Source organism: Anabrus simplex, chromosome 1, assembly GCF_040414725.1.
Source record: "Anabrus simplex isolate iqAnaSimp1 chromosome 1, ASM4041472v1, whole genome shotgun sequence".
Taxonomy (NCBI): Eukaryota; Metazoa; Arthropoda; class Insecta; order Orthoptera; family Tettigoniidae; genus Anabrus; species Anabrus simplex.
The window spans coordinates 881,705,756-881,727,273 of NC_090265.1; the positions used below are offsets into that span (position 1 = coordinate 881,705,756).

The 21,518-nt window shown below is 38.7% G+C and overlaps 1 protein-coding gene across 4 annotated transcripts in view; it reads right to left on the reverse strand.

Annotated features, from left to right (window-relative positions):
• LOC136857679 (nucleolar pre-ribosomal-associated protein 1) overlaps positions 1-21,518 on the reverse strand; it is a 404,999-nt gene that overhangs the window by 93,994 nt on the left and 289,487 nt on the right. For 3 of the 4 annotated variants that reach the window (XM_067136527.2, XM_067136525.2, XM_067136528.2), the window contains one exon: positions 12,609-12,917. The exons of the other annotated variant lie outside the window; for it this stretch is intronic. In XM_067136527.2, the coding sequence (XP_066992628.2) occupies positions 12,609-12,917 (309 nt within the window). The remainder of the gene's footprint in view (positions 1-12,608; positions 12,918-21,518) is intronic. 4 annotated transcript variants of the gene reach the window in all.

Genomic DNA, 21,518 nt, shown 5'->3' on the forward strand with positions numbered 1-21,518 from the left:
CTGTAGCATGGGTCAACGATGAATGTGCAGCGATACTCATAAATCTTGACCAACCTTGCTAAAGTGATAAAATCGAAACGAGCAAGACAGCTCACCCATGGGATCATTCCACTCCATGACGATGCAAGGCCCCATACAGCAAACACAGTCAACGAGCTCTTGCAGACATTGAAATGGGAGGTCCTCAGTCACCCTCCATACAGTCTGGACCTGTTTCTTTCTGATTATGCCATTTTTGGTAAGCTAAAGAAGGCTGTAAGAGGCAAATGATTCACCTCGGACGACATCAAGTAGTACTTTCAGAACTGATTCACAATGCAGCCCCAGGAATTTCACAGAATGGCCATTCACCGCCTCATGTCACAGTGAGACAAGTGCCTCAACAGTGATGGGCAAAATCTTTGAAATAACGGTTCAGGTTATAATTTCATAGCCTCCGGCTCATTTGATCTTTACAACGTAGTGGTCTGACCCTGAGTCTACTCCCATTAGGACTTTATAGACATTGTGGATTTCTCGATGGTAATATTTTGCTGGCAAGATGTAGTGTTTACAGTGCACTATGTCTTCTGGTATGGGCTAGAATAAATTTGTTACTTTCATTAACCTGTCTCAGTCGTATCTTTGGCTTTGACAATATGAAAGTGGCTGAGGTATGAGTGATGCTAGTAATGCCATTCCTTATGCAGCCAGTCCCTGCTATGAATGGTGTGAAAATGTCGCTCACAGGGTCGGTTGGTGCACACATTTCAGTGGGCTTGACAGACTGATATGCAATGGGAACTTCTGGCTCAGTGAGGAAAGCAACGGGAAACTACTTCACTCCTCATTTCCCTAGTACGCCTCTTCAGTGACACCTAGGCCATCTATGACAGCTAACGGTGGACCTGTTGAGGATCCAACCAGCCTTCAGGCTGAATACCCAACATACATACAATATTTATCCATGAAGATGTGATCTAGCTGCCATTCGCCTTTTCTGAAGTCAGGATACTACCATGTTTATAATTTGTGGAGTTTCCTTTTAAAGCATGTTGATTTTGAGACAAGGTTGTGGTTTCTGCAAATTTCAATCAATCTTTGACAGTTTTTGTTTATTTGTTTATGTGCTGGCCATTTTCCAATTATATCCTGGTATCTTCTTTCTTGTCCCAGTTAAGCATTGAAATCACCAAGGAGAATTTTAATGTTTGCTACAGAGATACTGATTAATGTTTGATCCAAGAGATCCCGGAATTTCTCTTCCTGTGAGTGGGGGCGGTAGAATGACACCCCAGTATCCCTTGCCTGTCATAAGAGGCAACTAAAAGCAGCCCCAGGGGTCTCAACTTGGGAGCATGGTTTACCAACCAAGGGGCCCTTAGCTGAGTCCTGGCATAGCTTCCACTTACTTTGCCAGACTCCTCACTTTCATCTATCCTATCAGACATCTCTTGGTCAAATCTTGTTCTTTTCTGAACCAGACAGTATTAGAGCAGTCGAGGCCTAAGGAGTCTTTCATTTTCATGCCCTTCGTGGCCCTTGTCTTTCTTCAGCAAATACCTTCATTTTTTGAAGTTATATTTAGGTGGTTGCCTAGTTGTACTTCTTAAAACAATCACCACCGCCACCACCACCTAGAATTTTTCTGTTTCTTCTCTGTACTTTAGTGTATTATTTTTCTGATCGATGGGAACATGTGCATTAATAATTGTGTAAGTCTGATTTACAGATTTCAGAGTTAGGGTTGCAAGTCTGGGGGATTGAGATTTAAATTCTATAACCGAGTTAATGATTTTGAAATTTATTAGAAATCTATAAACAAGTTGAGGGCAATTTTTCCTGACTAGTTTTCCTGGGATTGCTTTGTAAATTCGGTATCCTTGTGATTCCATAAGGTCTTCATCATCATCATCATCATCATCATCATCATCATCATCATCATCATTTTCCACTTCCAGTTTCCTGGGTGTGGTGTACGAGGGGTGTTCAATATATCATCCAACACATACTATTTCTTGGCTAATTTCAGTTTTTTAAAAAATTGAAATTTTGTTTAGGACGTCTTTGAATATTTCCGCTTCGTCTTGTACAGTTTCATTCTTTTCTGACAGGTGGCAGTGCTATAACTAGCCTTTAAAATAGTGCCTGTAACAGAGGTGTGTACCAAACGGAGACCAGTTATCGAGTTTCTTTCAGCGGAAAGCCAGGGTATCACAGATATTCATAGGTGCTTGCAGAATGTCTACAGAGAACTGGCAGTGGACAAAAGCATGGTGAGTCATTGGGCGAGGTGTGTTTCATCATCACAACAAGGTCGAGCAAACCTGCCTGATCTCCTGTGTACTGGCCACCCGCATACAGCTGTGACACCTGCAGAGTTGGAATGTGCGGACAGCCTTATTCAAGGGGATCGACGGATCACAGCCAAAAACCTCGCTGCTGAACTTGACGTCTCTGTTGGTAGTGCTAGCACACTGACGCACCAGTTATAGTATTCAAAGCTTTATTGCCGCTGGGTTTCTCGACACCTAACGGAAGATCATAAAAAGCAAAGAAGAAACAACTGTGCGGAATTGCTTGCTCGTTATGAGGCTGAAGTTGACAATTTCTTGTCAAACATTGTCACAGGTGATGAAACATGGATTCATAACTTTGAACCGGAAACAAAACGGCAATCCATGAAGTTGCACCACATCAACTCTTCCTTGAAGAAAACGCTGAAAACCGTACCCTCAGCTGGTAAAGCCATGGCTATGGTCTTCTGGGACTCTGAAGGGGTTATTCTGTTCGATGTCCTCCCTTGTGGTGAAACGCTCAACTCTGAAGTGTATTGTGCTACTCTAAGGAAATTGAAGAAATGACTTCAGCTGCTCGTGACCAAAATAATGAAAACGAACTTCTCCTTCTAGACAACGCAAGACCTCACACAAATCTGCGCACCCGACAGCAGCTCACAAAATTTCAGTGGATGGTTCTTCCTCATCCACCCTACAGTCTCGGATCTTGTGCCTTCTGACTTCTATCTGTTTGAACCCCATGAAAGATGCTCTCCGTGGGAAGCACTACGTGGATGATGGGGAAGTTATTGATGCAACTCGATGTTGGCTCCAACATCGACCGGTTGAGTGGTACCATGCATGCATACAGACCCTCATATTACGGTGGCATAAAGTCGTAGCACTGAACAGAGTATGTTGAAAAATAGGGTGTTGTAGCAAAAGGATTGGGAGATAACATGGTGTATTTAAATCCTCAATAAACCAACCTGGTTTTAGGAAAAAAATGCGTTGCATTATATCGTCCGTGTGTTGCCAAAACGGCGAATGTTACAAAGCTCTTCCTATCCATTATTTCCCCTAAGACTGGTTACACCGCCCAGCCACATATTGATATGCAGTCAATCAGAACAATTTTCGTTGAGTTCATTTTCCTATGCGCATGTGTAAAGGAAAATGAACCTTAAACACATCACACTCTAGGAGTGGGTAAATGTCATGCAAACATACATTCCTTCAATATGGTACAGTAAAGCTCATTTTCCTTTACACATGTACATAGGAAAATGAACTCAACGAAAATTGTTAAGATGAACCGCATATCAATATATGGCTGGAAGGCGTGACCAGTCTTAAGGGAAATAATGGATAGGAAGAGCATTGTCACATTCGCCGTTTTGGCAAAACAGGGACGATATATTGAACTACCTTCGTACAAGCGCTTGTCACTTGTTCCTGTCAAAGTATAGTTTCTGTTCCTCTATGTCCTACCAGTTGGTATTTCTCTTGCTGACCTCCGATTTCACTGTGTCTATCCATTGATTCGTTGGCCTCTCCCCTTTCACTTCTCTGTCAAAGTAATTCCTTGTTGTCCTCGTTCTATCCATCCTCATAACATGTCCAAACCATTGTAGCCTGTGTCTTCCTAAAAACTCGGTAACTGGTATTTTGAAGCCAGCCTTCTTTCTGTTTGGCTTCATTCTAATTTTGTTCTTCCTGATCTTTTGGTTCATTGTTCTGATGAATTTAATTTCTGTTGACTGGATTTTACTAATTGTCTTGTTATGCAGCAGGGTACTTGTTTTGAGTTCATATGTAAGAACTGGAATGAAGTAGGTATTAAACAGGGTCAGTTTTGCTTTCTGTGGTATTTTATCATCCCAGAGTAGACTTCTCCCTTGAAAATAAAATTGAGAATTGAATGAGGGTCATGATCGCTGTTCCTAATATATTCAAGTTCCACAATTACAATTTTGTGTTTGTTCTGGATGTCAGTGATGATCTTTAATTTTCCAGTTTGACCCAGACAGTTAATATTGTGTGTCAAGAAGAATGAGATTTGTTTAGGTTTAATTTTTTGTATTTTTTGTGTGTGGGTTGGATGTTGGGTTTTCATACGCTCCAATCCATTATAATAACCTAAATGACAGCCCATCGAATCCGAATTCTGTCTTCTCTGCAATTTATGGTTGCAGACTGTGGAAATCTTCTTCAAAAGACCTCTCATGGTCAACTGTCTAACATGGCACCTTCAGAAGAGAATAAATCCTTGAATAACAATTCTGAATGTTATTCAGAATAGTGAATTATACTAGGCTGCTCCTAACATGGAGTACAGACACCTCTTGCAGCCACTCCTGACATGGAGAACAGACACACAGATATAAGTTTACATTGAAATTTGTATTTATGATACTTTTAATGTATTAGGCTTGCAACATTAATACTGTATTTACTCACGTATTAGACCCTTTTTTTCTCCACTTTTACAGTCAAAAACAGTAAAGGGGTCTCCAATATGTGATAACCTCAAATCTTGTGCAGTGAACACATGACTTCTAGGCTATAAAGAACTATATATTGTACACGTAAGCATTCTAAGCTGGTCTTTAACAAACCTATGAATGTATCTGAGTTATACTGGCTATTTTCATTGGAAGGCAGTATTTCTTGATATAAAAAGTCAATAAATGGTGAACACGACTTTTAGGCCTACATATAAAGTAAATATAATCTGTTTTAGTTACTCATATCAAGTCATTCGTTTCATCTCATTAATTCCTCTGATGAGGTCAACGTCAGGAAGGGCATATGGTTGAAAAAACTCGCTATGAAGATTCGTCTCACTTCATACTCGACCCCGTAGAGAAAAGGGATACGGGTATCGTATTATCATATTATGCAATATTGATACAAAATAATCAATGGCCAGTCATTTGTCTCTGTCAGTTGAGCAGTAAGCCTACCACACAGTAAACCTGATAACTGCTTTCATTTTAATTGTCTTGTGCCGCCAACTTCCCTGCTACCAGCGTGTCGTCATTCCAAGTGACGTCATATTCATTGCCATCTCGTCAGCCATGCATTGCAATCAAGACCGAGAGCGATCGTGGTCTCGTCTTTTTGAACTTTTAAAAAATAGTTTATTTCCAGACTATAGAGTCCAAACTGTGTGAAGCTATTCCCAAATGGTTTCTGGAGATGGTCTCTGATATTCCCAGCTGGTGTATATGTAACAGAAGCCACTCCTGAATAAAGCTGTGTAGTTGAAAGTGTGCCAAACCACCAGCTGATAACTAGCATATGTTACGAGTTGTATTTCCGAATTTAACACATAGTGACTGGAAGCATTCTTTTGATAAGTGCGGCTGTTGAAAGCCAGACCCTTATTTTTAAATATATTTCATGCTTGTTCTCTACATTTATCACATCAGGATTTCCATAAACAGCTGTAAATGAGATAAAATAGACAGCATTGTTTAGGTTAGGTATGGTATTGCCCTAATAGTGCCAAGTTCCACGATGGAAAGAATAAAACTAAATAACAGGAAAAGTGTGGCAGTAATGCGTTTTATTATCATGTTTAATTTTGTACGTTCGTTGCCTCTTATTTTTCATCAACGCATACCCTGACGCAAGTGTGATAAACTGATATAACCCGAAAACAATATTCTCTCACCCATGGGTAAATAATGCAAGTATCAAGCTCGAATTATTATTATTTTATGATTATTATTATTATTATTATTATTATGACTTGTGATGTACATCCACTTATTATTATCATTATTCGTTTTCGATTGCATTATTTGTGAGGTTATGTCGTGAAACATTTGTGTATAGATATTTATATGAATTTAGCTAATGTAAGAACCTGTAATTAATATTATATAATTGATTATTACCTGTATTAATGATTTGTAATCCAGTACAGAATTGTGAAACACACTGTAACATCCAGAATGGTACTGGGTAGACGTGAACTCGGTAGAATATTCTGTACATTATATCTAGGCCTTAAGCACTCTAGAGTTTACGAGAAAATGTATCTTTCTAGAAGCCTGACCAGGCACATATATAAAGAGGTGGTCCTGATGGTAGAGTTAGTTACTGTTTAGTTGGAGTTATGGTTTAACAGCAGTATACTTGTGACCACGTGTTGTGTTGAACCGACATGTTATCAGCAGTCAACTGTATCAACTGTGTTTTAAGGTTGCCATTTCCATGTGGCGTGTGCTTAATGATGGGCAATTGTTAAAATGGCGAGTTGGTGATGTGTATATTTTGTTTGTGACAGCAGTGATTAAGGTTATGTGTACGTTTATGTGAAGTTAAGGTGAAATAAAGTGTACCAACTGACAGCATTTTGTGTGCGTCTTTGTGGATACATCAACCCTAGTATGTTTTGTTTGGAGTCTCAAAAAATCATTGATAGTAAGTGGGGACATAACAAAATCAATATTATTATTATTATTATTATTATTATTATTATTTGTTAGGTACATTGGCGAGTAAAACAATTATGATTGGATTGTTTTTATCACGTTTTAAACCTACTTCTCTCCCAAGAAACTCTATATTGGCCTGAGTTCAGAGATATTAAACGATCACTTTGTTAATGACCTCGCTTGCCTACATTAATAAGCGTAGCAACAACCATGAATATTTAACTAAAGTAAAATAGTTTCTTCATCCCGAGGTGGCGCAGCTCTTTTTTAGACAGGCCCCCTGTGGAAGGGAATTGCATGTACCATTTTTACCACAAGTTAAACTTCCTGCCATTTGTAAATCTCAGGCAACTCAGGCAATACGGTACCGGGAATTTAATTCAGGCTCCCAAGAACGGCAGCTACAGTAATTGTGCTAACCATTATTCTGGCAAACATTCTTAACTACAAAACACAGACATGCACGGGACGGACATGAAACTATTCACCTATTTGTGCGACGTCATCAGAGCTGCAGTAGGCCTACGCTACGGAGACGGATGTTTCTTAACTACGAAACACAGATGTACCGCATGACGTCGACACGCTTTCATTGCGTGGGTCATACGGACGAAACTGATCACAAATTTGTATGATGTCATCAGAGCTGCATAAGACTTGTAGCCACTTCGAAGCGGAATTATTCTTCTCTTACGAATTATGTTGGGGTTCTTATATGCAAGATTCTTTTCCATTTTCTTCGCCTAGAAAAGTAAATACAGTAATCAACATTGTTGATTTTGCACTCAATTTTTAAAAATTCATCTAAAACTGAGTTTCTTTTTATTTATTATGACTCTGGAAAATGAAGTATAAGTAATTAATAAATCTCCAGCTATTTCAATTTTACTTTTATGTGAATTTTTGCCCACTTCTTGTATACATTCTACTTTCAAGTTCAGGGTACAACATTTATGGCCAACTGAGAGACCCCGCAGTTTTTATTACTCAATACGTCAAGTGTCAGCTCTCGGCATCATTTTAATCTGTAGTTTTCACAACCTGTATACAGTTAAAACGTATGCGTATCCTATGTCCTGAATACATGTCACGTAATATTCTACTTTAGATTTATGCCGCGTGGTCACTTACCATGACCTTCGTTACACAACTGCACCCCTCCAACATCTGCAGCTAAAGTCCCGTCACCAACAACGCAGACTCAAATTAATCGCATTTCTAATTCACCCGTATTTCGGTAACAACAGGAAATTCATATGCCTACAGCATTATTTTAACTCTGTTGTGAGCAAGTCAACTGTCTCGTAAACATCCCCTTAGTTAAATCCACTCGGTCAATTCGCACAACCTTTGTTACACTGCCATAATGCACCCCTCCAACATCTGCAGCTAAAGTCCCGCTGCCAACAATGCCAACTCTAATGTATCGCATTTCTAACTAGCCGGTGCAAAGGTAATGCATACATAAGCAATATTATTTAACCCTGGAATGCTAACCATTCGTAAATTTTACGATCAAGAAAAAGTGATCGGTTATTTTTCTAATTCGGGCCGCATGATAGTGCCAAGCATCTCAGTACCTTCCTCCCTCACTCCCCACTATTCTGTAAGCAACAGACATGGATGATATGGGTGCACCGTTACTGAGTTGCGATCATAAATTTTACGAGTGATTAGCTTTAACGCGAGTTTACGCATGGTGATGTGTGTTTAAGTTTACATATCTTTCTAAATCTCACGCTGATGTATCATCAATATTAAAAAAGAGAGATACTACCTTCCTCATTAGTTGCCCAGAAAGGATATGCCGGTTCATCAGAATTTTGTTTAGATGAACACAAAATTCTGTTGGCTTACTATCCTAAACCCAATAAAGTAGTATGTATGTTATCATCCATGCATCAAGGGCAATCAACTGCAGCATCAGGCTAGCCAGAAATACAGTAGAAGTCCGTTATAGTGAGAATTCATAATGGCAAAAAATTTACTCACTATAGTGAATTGTCGTTATATCCTATTTTTGTATCAAAGTAGGAAGAACCCCCATACACACTAAAATCGGTATGAAAAGGCAATCAGTTTGTTCAAAACTTGTGTTTCCGCGGATTGTATCCGCACTACAGCTTACTCGTTTTTTATTTTTCGTCACAGCGTGAGTTTAATTTCATTCTGAAAAAAATATAGTACCGTATTTCTCCAAATCCAAGATGAACCCCACTTTTTCCTTCAAAAATTTAAATAAGCTCAAAAAGTGCTTTGTAAAATCATATGAATGCCTTTGTTGTACAGTACACATTTTAGACGCTGAACATTGGCTGTCGTTATTAAGCCATATATATATATATATATATATTTTTTTTTTGTGGCTGCACAATTATTCTTTATTTGCGTGGGTTTAGTGCCCATTAATTTAAAATTGGAATCGTAATACCGAAGAAAACCCTTTGAAAATTTGCCGGCAATACCTATTCCATGCGTCTCTACAATATTACGATCCACCAGGAAAATATTCTTGCTGCCTATAAAACTGTTACTTTTACTGAGCGTCAGATATAACCGGCTACCGCTACGCGTATGTCTCGCTTGCCGGGTTCAGTCAACTTCAGTGGCTAGTGGTCGCGGACGTTGAAGGTCAAGGATGACAACCGCTTTCAACTGTAAAAAGAATGTACATGTTTTCTCATGAGTATTTTGTTTTTAATGTTGTCATTTAGCCTTCTTATGCTATTTTTAAGGGTACTTTCTCTCAAAGCATCGATACTTTGTCAATTTATGAATTTTTCGTCTAAATAGTGTTATGTGGCTGAAGATGTTAATAATATACGAAACATGTACCACTTTTAACCAATAAGTTGCCTTAAGCAACTAATGTATCGACAAGGTGGAAAATAAAAAAATACCTATACTCCGCACGGCTCTACTTCTAAATTGACGTTTTAGCAGATTTTGGCTCTGTCTGGTGGTTATGTGCTGAAGCATCGACATACAACCAATCCCAATCTGCCATTCATATTGATTTATATCGCCAGAGCACGATCTTGAAACCCAGTTGCCAACTCTAATATTTATATTCGCCACGTGGTAAACCTATCTCGCTCAGAGTGTATGGTCTTCGGTACTCTTTGCAATATTTTGCTTTTTCCTTCAGTAATTAATGTGTTATTCATATTGTTGGAGGGTTCTAGTGACTCTGAGATCAATGAGTGTTCCCTTTGTAGGCCATAACCTCCTTCCTGTGCCAGCCATTGGCGGTGAGTGATGTGTTATTTCCTAGTTCTCTTTTATTCTGAATAATATATTCTCTTATTAGTGTCAGATGTTGTTAGTAAGTGTAGATTTTATGAATTTGTTTTCATTCCGTATGTATTCGTTTTTCTGAGTACGGTATTACATTTTACTATATATGGCTGTTTACCGTGGTCGTATTGCATCAGCTGTTCTCGTGGGCGTAGCGCGCTGGCAACAGAGGATTGGCGATGCTCATTTGTTTTGCGAAACTTCAATTTAGAAATAAGGCCGTGCGGAGTATAGTGGCCTACGCAGAGGCCTCCACGGTATGCACGAGCCATGCGTCTTGGTAGGTGTGCTAGGTACCAACCGATGAGCCCAACCTAGCACACGGGGGCAAAACGCTGGCAACCAGGAATGAGTTAGCTGGAAAATTTATGATGTCCAAGGACCATTTATATTGGTATTATGTCCATCTCCAGCGAGGTTGGAGCATTTATGGTATGTCTCCACCTTCCCCCATCATAATCATTTCCCCATATCCATCCATTATGACGACGAATCCCTCTAAGCCTTCACAGCAATGGGGGTCTACAAAATGTTGTAGACCTATCAAAATTATGAAAATTGTCAGTGTGATTGAGCAGACTTTATTCTGCATTAAATATATATAGAACCTCAATTATACGTTCCCGGAAACTATGTTTTCCCATATTATTCGTTCAAATGATGTGGTCCTGTGAGTATCCTAATTGAATCACATTGTAAAAATCCTGCATTATCCATTCCTCGAAGAAAAGACTTCCCAGATAAAATTTCCAGAAATTTCAGTCCCATCAACGCTAAATCCTCGATCACGCATTTTTCAAGAAACTGTGTCTCACAAAAGGAAAATACGGCATACTTACGGATCTTGGTGTTAACGTTCCGTCATTGCGATAATTAGAGGAAGTACTGGACTGTAAAAGTGATCGGCGGTGAACTTGCATAAGGGACCATCTTAGCATCGCATTTGGGTGGTAGGCCTACTGGTTAGAGAATCCTCGGAAATCATAAAGTAGAGAGTGGCCACAACAATTAGGAGACAGAGCGCATTTCGACAGCTCTCCTTGAAGACGGAATGAGTTTCGTCAAATGTTCGTACTTGCAAAACGTCTACATTATGTCCCGAGTTAGATGGTTTGTTTGTTTTTTGTTTTTTAATTTTTTCGATTGTCTCATCAAACAGGTTTTCGGCACTTCACTCAGGGCACTATATAGTCGCTGGGTTTTCAGGCAGGAATCGAAACTGCTCCTTAAGTAACACAAATATAGTATTCTAAATTTATCGTATACGATTATGTCACCGAGACCAGAACAGAATTTGCACCTTACATACATAAAGCCATGGGAAGTTTTGGGATTGCCTATTACTGTTTTGGTCCTAACATAAGACAGGGAATTTCACATTTATGCGTAAAAATGTTATAAAAACCACAGCCGTTTAATTTGTGCACGTTACATTTAAAAAGTTTGTATTATTTCACACTCGTACCGACTCGTACAGCGAGCGCTCTTTCCAGCTGATTTCAAGGTCATGAATAACCGTAATTTCTGAAGTTTTGATGGCATTTTTCTCTTCCCAATTTGATTGTAATTAGTGATGGGCAGAATTGAATATAATGCATTTGAGAACTTTTGAGAATTGATACTTACATTCAAAACCATATTCTCGAGTTTACCATAACCTTTAAAAGTCGATGCAGGCCTAATTTACGCGGTACAAGATTTCCATAAACTGTCTATGAATAGTACATCGGTGATCAAACTACAATGGAAGATTAAAATAAGGGATTTCACCATCATGTTGGGCGCTTTTGTATCTAGTGTGCTTTATTTCATTACATTGGAGAATTATAACAAACTACTTGTGGTCGATTGTTGTTTGGCTTGGCGTTACTGTTATTAGATTTTTAGAAGAGTTTGATCAAAGTTGCTGAATTGAAAGAAGTTTTCACAGGAAACAGACAAAGTTTCCCTGGTGAAACTGAATGTATAGTTTCAAGATTTTTAAGTCGCGTACCGGTAATTAATGTTTGAAGCCAGGCCCGCAGTCTAACTTGCCTGCCTCTTACCCAGAGGGCCTGGGTTTGATTCCCAGCCAGGTCAGGCATTTTTACCTGGATATGAGGGCTGGTTCCAGGTTCACTCATTCTACGAACATCTTCAATTGAGGGGATATCGACTGGTGAGATGGCGGCACTAGTTTAGAGAGCCTGGAATAACGGCCGAGAGGATTCGGCACACTGACCATGCGCCATGTCATAATCTGCAGACCTTCAGACCGAGCAGCGGTCGCTTGGTAGGTGGAATGCCCATAGGGGCTGTAGTTTGGTTTGGTTTAGGTGTGTCTGTAAGATTATAATTGTACATATTTCAAATTTGTGATGTTTAGCCAAATTGTTGATGGTTCATTCTTTCCCGGATTTCCCGTTTTCCTGTGTTGTATGTTTTTTCCGTGGTTCCTCCAAAAACGGAGAATCGAGGTTCCGCTGTATTAGCATGACCTCCCAATGATTAATGGCCATGTTCTAATATTTGTAATAGTAGTCCCTTTATACATTATTTTATTTACAAGTATACTGCAATTATTTTGGTGCTCACAAGTATTATCGATGAAAAAAGTCAATCTTACCCATAGAGTTAGACATCATTAGTTTGATCATTTCAACATGGTCTTTCATCCAATCTGCAACTTCATGTGGTTTGCAAATAGCATTTTTAAGAAGATTTTGGTAGTGGTTACAGCTAGCATCCAACAGAGCTTTATTTATACCATGGGATAATGCAGCTGACAACAAAGGGAAAAATAATTCAGGCTTTCCAAACAGTTCTTCTGGAGAGTTTGAAACAGCAGATGTAAACAATGATACAAATGCAGCATTCCTTTCCAACAGCAAAGTAGCTACTCCTCCAGGAAGCAATAACACAGCTTTAAACTGTTCTGAAACACAAGACATCAATATTAAAATCAACGCAAACAATAACATACCATTTAGCTATAGCTGCTCAATACAGACAAGGAATATTATGAAGAAGGGCCAGGACTGTACCATATGCACTGCAGCATAAGTTACACAATTTCCAAAGGTAAATCACATCATTCTTGCCTCGTATTACTTGCAAGAGAGTGATGTGTGTGTTGCCAAGCCCAGGGACCTATCAATTTGCCCATCTGGAAAAAAAAATTACTTTTATAACTAAATATTATAAGATCACTCTCATTGGCTGAAATTCATAACAGAATGATGTACCTCTCAGAATTCAATAAGGCTGGATATGACTACCAACTGAACAATAAGGCTAGATATGACTACCAAATGAATCAGCCAAGGCTCTTATTAAAATGATATGGAATGCTCGCATGCCTTGCCCTTCCTAATCACTGGGTGGGCCCTTTATTATCATCTCTGATTATATAGGACAATGTCACTATGAAGAGCATCAAGCTGCAATAGTCTGCAGTGGGTATGGCACAGTTTTGTCGGAAAGGTATTATATATATCTGGGACAAAATTAAAATAGCCATCTTCAGAATCACTCTTGACTCAGGGTATATCTGGCTTTATTCATGAACATGTAACTGATCATAAATCACAGAATGTGGCAGAGATGGTAATAAATGATTGAGGTACGAATTTCTAAGAACTAGAGAAAAAGGTTTCGCCATCTACCCAGAAAGCAAATGACTTGGCGTTCTCCCGTCCAAGCGCTCGGAGAGTTCCTAATTGATCATGTTTACAATGTAAAGTGAAAACCGTCAATACGGAATGATTCTAATATCTTGTAATGTAAATTGATCATGTTGCAATCTCCAGGAGAAACAGCCCTGAGATTATGAATGTCAAGGTAAAGAAAGGCATCAATGTGGCCTCAGATCATTATATGTTTCTTATCAAATTCAAACCAATTCCCGCCTATACAAGGAAGACAACCAAACAGATCACACGCTTCGACAATGATAAACTTCGGCAAAGGGTCGAGGAGTTCCAGGAGAAGGCTAGACCAAATGACACTGACTTTAACAATGCCAAAAGTCTCCTTGTTAAGGCCGCCAAAGACGTTGCAGAAATCAAGGGAGGCAAAAAGCATGCCTGGTGGAACGGTACCTGCGAATCAAGAAAGACTCAATGCGTGGAAACAGTACTACTCTACGAAATAAGAAAATGATTGGGAAACCTACAAAACCCAACGTGCCCAAGCAGCTAGGGTGTTCAGAACTGAGAAACGTAAATACAAAAAATCTCTCATTGAAAAGATAGAACAAAACTTTAGGAAGAATGAAAGCAGAGAGTACTACAGAGCCTTCAAACGCAAACTCACTGGCTATAAACCACCATCTCTATGCTTTGAGCTGGAGTACGGGTGCTCATTCGGTTATACTAATTGGCATCGTACATTTTTATATACGTACTTGGCTTCCCGCAGCCGTGACAGGTTCTGGACCTTCGAAACGTTCTCCACTCTACTTTGGTGTTTGGCCGCAGCGCGTGACCTTGAGTGTGCCACGTAGTCACCGGGAGCTGGCGGCTTTCATCTACAGATCTGTTCGTCTGCGAATTCAAGCCTTTTTGATCTTCGCAAGTTGATTGTTATTGTTGTGACTTTGTGCAGAACAAAATGTGATGTCGTGTCTTTGTGCCTAACAGTGAAAAACTGACCTCCAACATTCTTAAACATTTTACATGTTTTTTATGGCTGATGATGACCTAGACTAAGGTCGAAACCGGTCCCATTTAAATAGATATGTGATTGCTACGTTTCTTTCTTTTGAGTATTGAATAGGTTGAACCTCCAGTTATTTAATTTTTAACATCAGTAATTTCAATACGGAACAATGAAATTTTTATCTTTAAATGCACAAGCTAACCAAGCTAAACAAAAAGCCTTCTCTTACATGGGCCTTAAGATCAAGATCGCTAAATTAGGAAAAGACATCGACTTCCTGAAACAATGCATATCCTACAATCTTACCCCCAAATTTCTTCAAAGTTGTACCAGAAAAAACATTTCTTCTCCTCACATGTTAAAAACCCAAAAAATAACCAACAAAATTTGGCTAAAAAACGAAATTCGTTTCTTATACAAGAAAAAATCATTTTTAAACAACAGATTATACGAAACACATCTAGAAATTGCTAATCTTCTCCCGAGTGCACAATGGAACCTCTTCCTAACTCAAGTAGACGATAAATTATTTCATGTACTGTCAATCAAACAACAAACCCTTGAGAAAAAACTCAAAATTCTCAAGAACAACTCTTCTTCACATAAATTCCAGTTTAAGAACCGTAACACACCCTCCAAAACTATTGAACAATTCCATCCTCCCATCGTAAATCTATCTAAAACAACTCTGAGTGATGATGAAAACTCAATCCTTTCGAAGGGCTTCAAACACAATTGGCCCAATCTTAACACTTTCAATGTAGCCACCAATTTAATTATTGAATCTGAAATAGCCATTAACAAAATGCCAACAGATGAACAAGATGAAATCAGATATGAAGTAAAAAGGAAACTTGAAAAAATCTTCATTAACAATAACAAAAACACTTCTCTTATTAATTATAATAATAATAATAATAATAATTTAATTAAAGATAATAAAACCATTTCAGATCTTAAAAAGAAAATCAATGACAATCTCATTATCACCAAATCTGATAAAGGCAACACTACTGTCATAATGGATAAAACTGACTACTTAGATAAAACCAAAAACTTTTTCAGTGACCCTTCTTTTTCTATAATAAAAAAAGACCCAACCACAAAAATCCAACGCCTACTCAAACATACTTTAAAAAACGTTTCCTTTCTCCTCACAGATCAAGAAAAAACTAAACTAATAAACATGAACCCTGGACTACCCACTGCCAAAGCCCTCCCTAAAATTCACAAAACTAACATTCCTATCCGTCCAATTATCAATTACAGACCCAGTCCCCTATACAACACTTCTAAATTCATCCAAACATTTTTACTAAAAAATTATCGATTTTTATCCAACAAATCTATCAAAAACACTTCTGATCTAATCAACAAATTAAAAAATTTTGAAATCCAACCAAATTTTTCTCTCCATTCTTTTGACATTGTCAACATGTACCCTAGTATTCCAATTCCAAAATTATTCCCCATTATAAACAACAACCTAAACAAATTCAGTAACCTAAGTAAACTTGAAATTCAAGACTTCATGTCTATTTTAAAATTAGTTCTCAACAATAATTATTTTACCTTTGACAACACCATTTATCAACAAGATGGCTTGGCTATGGGCTCACCTGCTTCTGGCATTCTTGCTGAAATTTACCTCGACTTCTTAGAAAACACAAGAATTAATAATAATAAAAATTTCTCCAATATCCTCTTTTGGGCGAGATATGTCGACGACACATTGGTAATATTAAATGAGGAATCAACCAACGCAGCCTCTACACTTCTTCATCTCAACAACTTAGACTCTAACATTAAATTCACCCTCGAATCAGAACACAACCAAACTCTTAATTTTCTAGACCTAACTATTACTAGACATCCTTCTTCTTTATCTTACAAAATTTTCAGAAAACCAACCCAAACAGCAACTACAATAAGACAAGATTCTTCGCACCCCCAAGCTCATAAACGTGCTACTTATAACAGCTTAATTTTTCGTGCCTTCAACACCCCTATGTCCAAAAAAGATTTAAATAATGAATTAAACACCATCCGCAACATTGCTAAATTTAATGGCTTTAACAACTCCTTCATTAACCGCATCATCAACAAATTCAAACACCGTCCAAAAACCACTTTATCTAAAGACACAATAAAACCAACTGCTTTTTCCACCTTCACTTTTACTCAGGATGCTTATAAAATAACTAATATCTTTAAAAAACATAATATGAAAATTTCTTTTAGAACTAACAATAGAAGTCTTGATATCTTACACAACTCTAAATCTCTAAATAAGTCTAATGCCTTTTCTAAATCTGGTGTATACAGATTTAAATGTAACAACTGCAGTTCCTCCTACGTCGGACAAACTGGCCGCAACTTCAATATCAGGTACTCTGAACATGTCAATGCCATTAAATACAACAGATTCTCTGCCATAGGACAGCACATACAAGACTCCAAACATAATTTCACCAGTATTGACAATGACATAAACATACTTAAAATCATTAACAAAGGCCCCCTCTTAAACATTACTGAAAATTGCTTTATCCACCTTGACCAGTACTTCAACCCTAATTTCAATTTAAACGACATTTCTGAAAAACCCAATATCCTTTTTGACTTCCTAATTCTTCTTCTCAAAAATTCCAAATTCCAAAACCCCAATTCTATTTTCCATGTCTTACATAGTTCCCACCCACATTTTCTACCTCCAATAACCCACCCTCCTAACCCACCTTAAACTACCCCTCCTTCATTTCCCTATCTTATCTTTCCTCATTACCATCTAACTTCAATTTCTTTTATTCTTTCTCTTATTTCACTATCACTCTTCCTCGTTTAATTTATTCTCCTCTTTCAAAAAAAATTTTTGTCTTGCGCCAACTTCGACTACTTCAATCATAACCTAAATTTTTTTTAAAATAGCGCACTGTGCATATAAGTTTTCATTTGTTTTCCGATATTGCGCTTTTTACTACATTTTTTTCTTCTCTCTATAATTGTTTTTTCAAATCAACTGTTTACCAAGATCTTAGCTGGAGTACGGGTGCTCATTCGGTTATACTAATTGGCATCGTACATTTTTATATACGTACTTGGCTTCCCGCAGCCGTGACAGGTTCTGGACCTTCGAAACGTTCTCCACTCTACTTTGGTGTTTGGCCGCAGCGCGTGACCTTGAGTGTGCCACGTAGTCACCGGGAGCTGGCGGCTTTCATCTACAGATCTGTTCGTCTGCGAATTCAAGCCTTTTTGATCTTCGCAAGTTGATTGTTATTGTTGTGACTTTGTGCAGAACAAAATGTGATGTCGTGTCTTTGTGCCTAACAGTGAAAAACTGACCTCCAACATTCTTAAACATTTTACATGTTTTTTATGGCTGATGATGACCTAGACTAAGGTCGAAACCGGTTCCATTTAAATAGATATGTGATTGCTACGTTTCTTTCTTTTGAGTATTGAATAGGTTGAACCTCCAGTTATTTAATTTTTAACATCAGTAATTTCAATACGGAACAATGAAATTTTTATCTTTAAAAGGACGGCACACTGGCGACATCAAATGAAGAAAATTGCAGCATTCTGGCAGATTACTTCAAGAATTTACTTAATTGCTCTAAACCTCAAAGCGCCATTGAGACCAAGGAACCCTTACTCAGACAGAAGAAATTTGGAACAAGGAGATCCTACCCGAAGATTGGAAAATAGCTTTGATCCATCCATTACACAAAAAAGGCAGCATGAACAACATCAACAACTACAGAGGAATATCTTTGCTACCCGTGACCTACAAAATTCTATCACTTGCCATCCTGGAGCGTTTGGAAGCACAAGTCGAACATCAAATAGGTGAATACCAAGGAGAGTTCAGAAAAGGTCGCTCAACAGCTGAACAGATCCAAAATCTCAAAACGATCATCAGATATTGTACACTAAGGTCCAAGCAGTAAGTGTCTGTCTTTGTGGACTTTAAGAAAGCGTACGACTCCATTGACCGGGAAGTCCTGCTAAACATCTTAAATGAATTTGGAGTTGATTTGAAACTGCTGGCATTAATTAGAGCCACCCTGACCGATACAAAATCCAAGGTGAAGTTCCACGGATGTCTCTCGCATTCCTTTGACATCAAAACAGGAGTCCGACATGGTGATGGGCTATCCCCAATACTCTTCAACTGTGTTCTTGAAAAGATCATCAGAACCTGGCGGGTGAGATTACAGGAAACCAACTACAGTCCATTGAGAATAGGAACCAAATCCAAGGGGATCGCAACAGACTGCTTAGCATTTGCCGATGATATTGCTGTTCTCTCAAACGACATAGAAACCGCTAGAGCTCAAGTTGAAATTTTAAAGGAAATTACCAAACAAACTGGTTTGCAGATATCGTTTGAGAAAACAGAAGTAATGACTAACATCAAAGAGGCTCCACCAGAACTCCATACAAAATACTGGGACATCACCTGAGTAAACAAATTCAAATACCTGGGTGAGATCATCATGAAAAATGGACTGGACAAAGAAGCACTTCAGGAGCGAGTACGCAAACTGGAAATAGCCTACCAAACATCCCGCACAATCTACAACAAAAAATGCCTTTCCCAGAACACCAAGATACGTCACTATGAAACAGTTCTGAAGCCAGTAGTTCTATATGCAGCCGAAACCCTGTCTCTAAATGCCAACAAAGGACTCCTTGAAGAACTGGAGAAAAGAGAACGCAAAATTGTGAGAGGAATCTTGGGATCAAAGTACAGAAATGGAATCCATCAAAAGAGATCCAACAAGGAAGTCTACAGCAAAATAGAGAAAATTACCGACACAATCAGAAAAAGACGGGCACAATTTTACGGTCATCTGAAAAGAATGGACGGAAGAAAGTTAACTAAAGAAATCTTTCACTTTTTTGATTCAAACCCCAAAACCACAATTCCCTGGTTTAGAAATACCAAAGAAGACCTGCAAATGCTACATATCTCAGCTGAAGACGCCCTTAACAGAGATCTCTTCCACAAGAAAATATTGACGAACGGGCTAAACCGAGACGAGCAGCCGAAGAGAAGACACGGTGCCCCTTGGACAGAGGAGCGTAAGCAGGCCCACTCACAAAGAATGAGGGAAATTTGGGCTCTAAAGAAGGCCAAGTTCAGTGTCAAATGCAACAAGACTTAACATGGTCCTTGATGGCCCCAGCAAATTATATATATATATATATAAACAACTTTCAACAGCATCTCCAGTCTGGGTCACAATACTTTTTTCAAACAAATGAATAATTCACCTGAAGCAAAAAAAGCAAATGTAGGTATCCTGAAGTCGCATTTCTGCTGACTGGGCAACAAGCATAACCAATCCTATAAAGATATTAAAAGGAACAATAATAGGATAAATAAAATGGCAGGGCAGTTTGGAAAGAGTGGGCAACAGAAAGAGGAGACAAGGACAAATCTGAAAACACAAAAGGAGAAGGACGATTTTGATATCTTCAGTGATGAAATTTAATGGTGTATCACTATGTATGATTACACCAGACTTCCCCTTGGGTGGGGGCGGTAGAATAACACACACGGTATCCCCTGCCTGTTGTAAGAGGCAACTAAAAGAGGCCCCAGGGGTTCTTTAGTTGGAAAAATGAGTTGGTGATCACAGGGCCTTTAGCTGAGTCCTGAAATTGCTTCCACTTACTTGTGCCAGGCTCCTCATTTTCATCTGCCCTATACAGCCCCTGTTGGTCAACTCTTGTTCTTTTCCAACCCCAATGGTATTAGGTCACGAGGCCTAGAGAGTCTTTCATTTTTATCCTTCGTGGCCCTTGTCTCTCTTCGGCCGATAACTTCATTTTTTGAGGTATAGGCCCCTTTCAAATTTTCCCTCGGATTAGTGTTAATGGAGAATGGTTGCCTAGCTGTACATCTTAAAACAATAATCACCACCACCACCACCACCACCACCACCACCACCACCACCACCACCACCACCACCACCTCATGACACCAGGCTGGGAGCAACTTATACTCTTCATTCTCTGTTCCATAATGACTTTGACATAAAATGATTTTATTCCTTATGGAATATGACACTTTGAGTTTCCGTCTATTCAATACTTGATACAGATGTTGATTCCCATAGGGAACCTGAAATAATGTCCCGAATGAGTAAATTTATAATACTAATTGTGATAGTACATATATCACACCCTCGCACTATATGTAGAAGTAAGAGATATTATTGTCAGTATTCGATTTATTATTATTATTATTATTACTACCGGTATTTCATTTGTATGTTTTGTCATTTATATTTATAAGCTGGGAGATCTCCACATATGTAGGTATGAGTAATTTGTTTTGTACGAGTGGGAAAACATTGCTATCTTGGACTCTGGTAATTCGGATGACTCATGCGGACATCCCAGTGTTTGTTGATGTTGTTGTACTAGGGAAATTTGTATGACTCATGTGATATACCTGAGCGTTTATTATTGTCTTGAGACCAAGTATGAGTTCAGGGCTTGGTCTTGACTAGAGATCACTCATGATTGGCGGGTAAGGACCAATCCAGACGTATCATCTGAGAGGAAGTGGAATGCCGTAGTCTTTATATACTCCGATATCACAGCGGAAGGGAACTACTACAACTACAAGCAGTAACACTGTATGAAGGAACGACAACTAATACACTGTACGGGAAGGAAGTGGTGCTGATACAAGGTACTCGAGTGACAGGGCTGCAATGGACTGGAGCGTAGTCTTGTTATGTTCGTGGAAAGTGACTGATCAACAAATTGTGGAGGGCGTATGCATTAGGTGTTGTAGTACTTGTGGAGGTCTGGCCTTATATGTTGGTGAAAGCTATCTCAGACTTTCCATAATTTA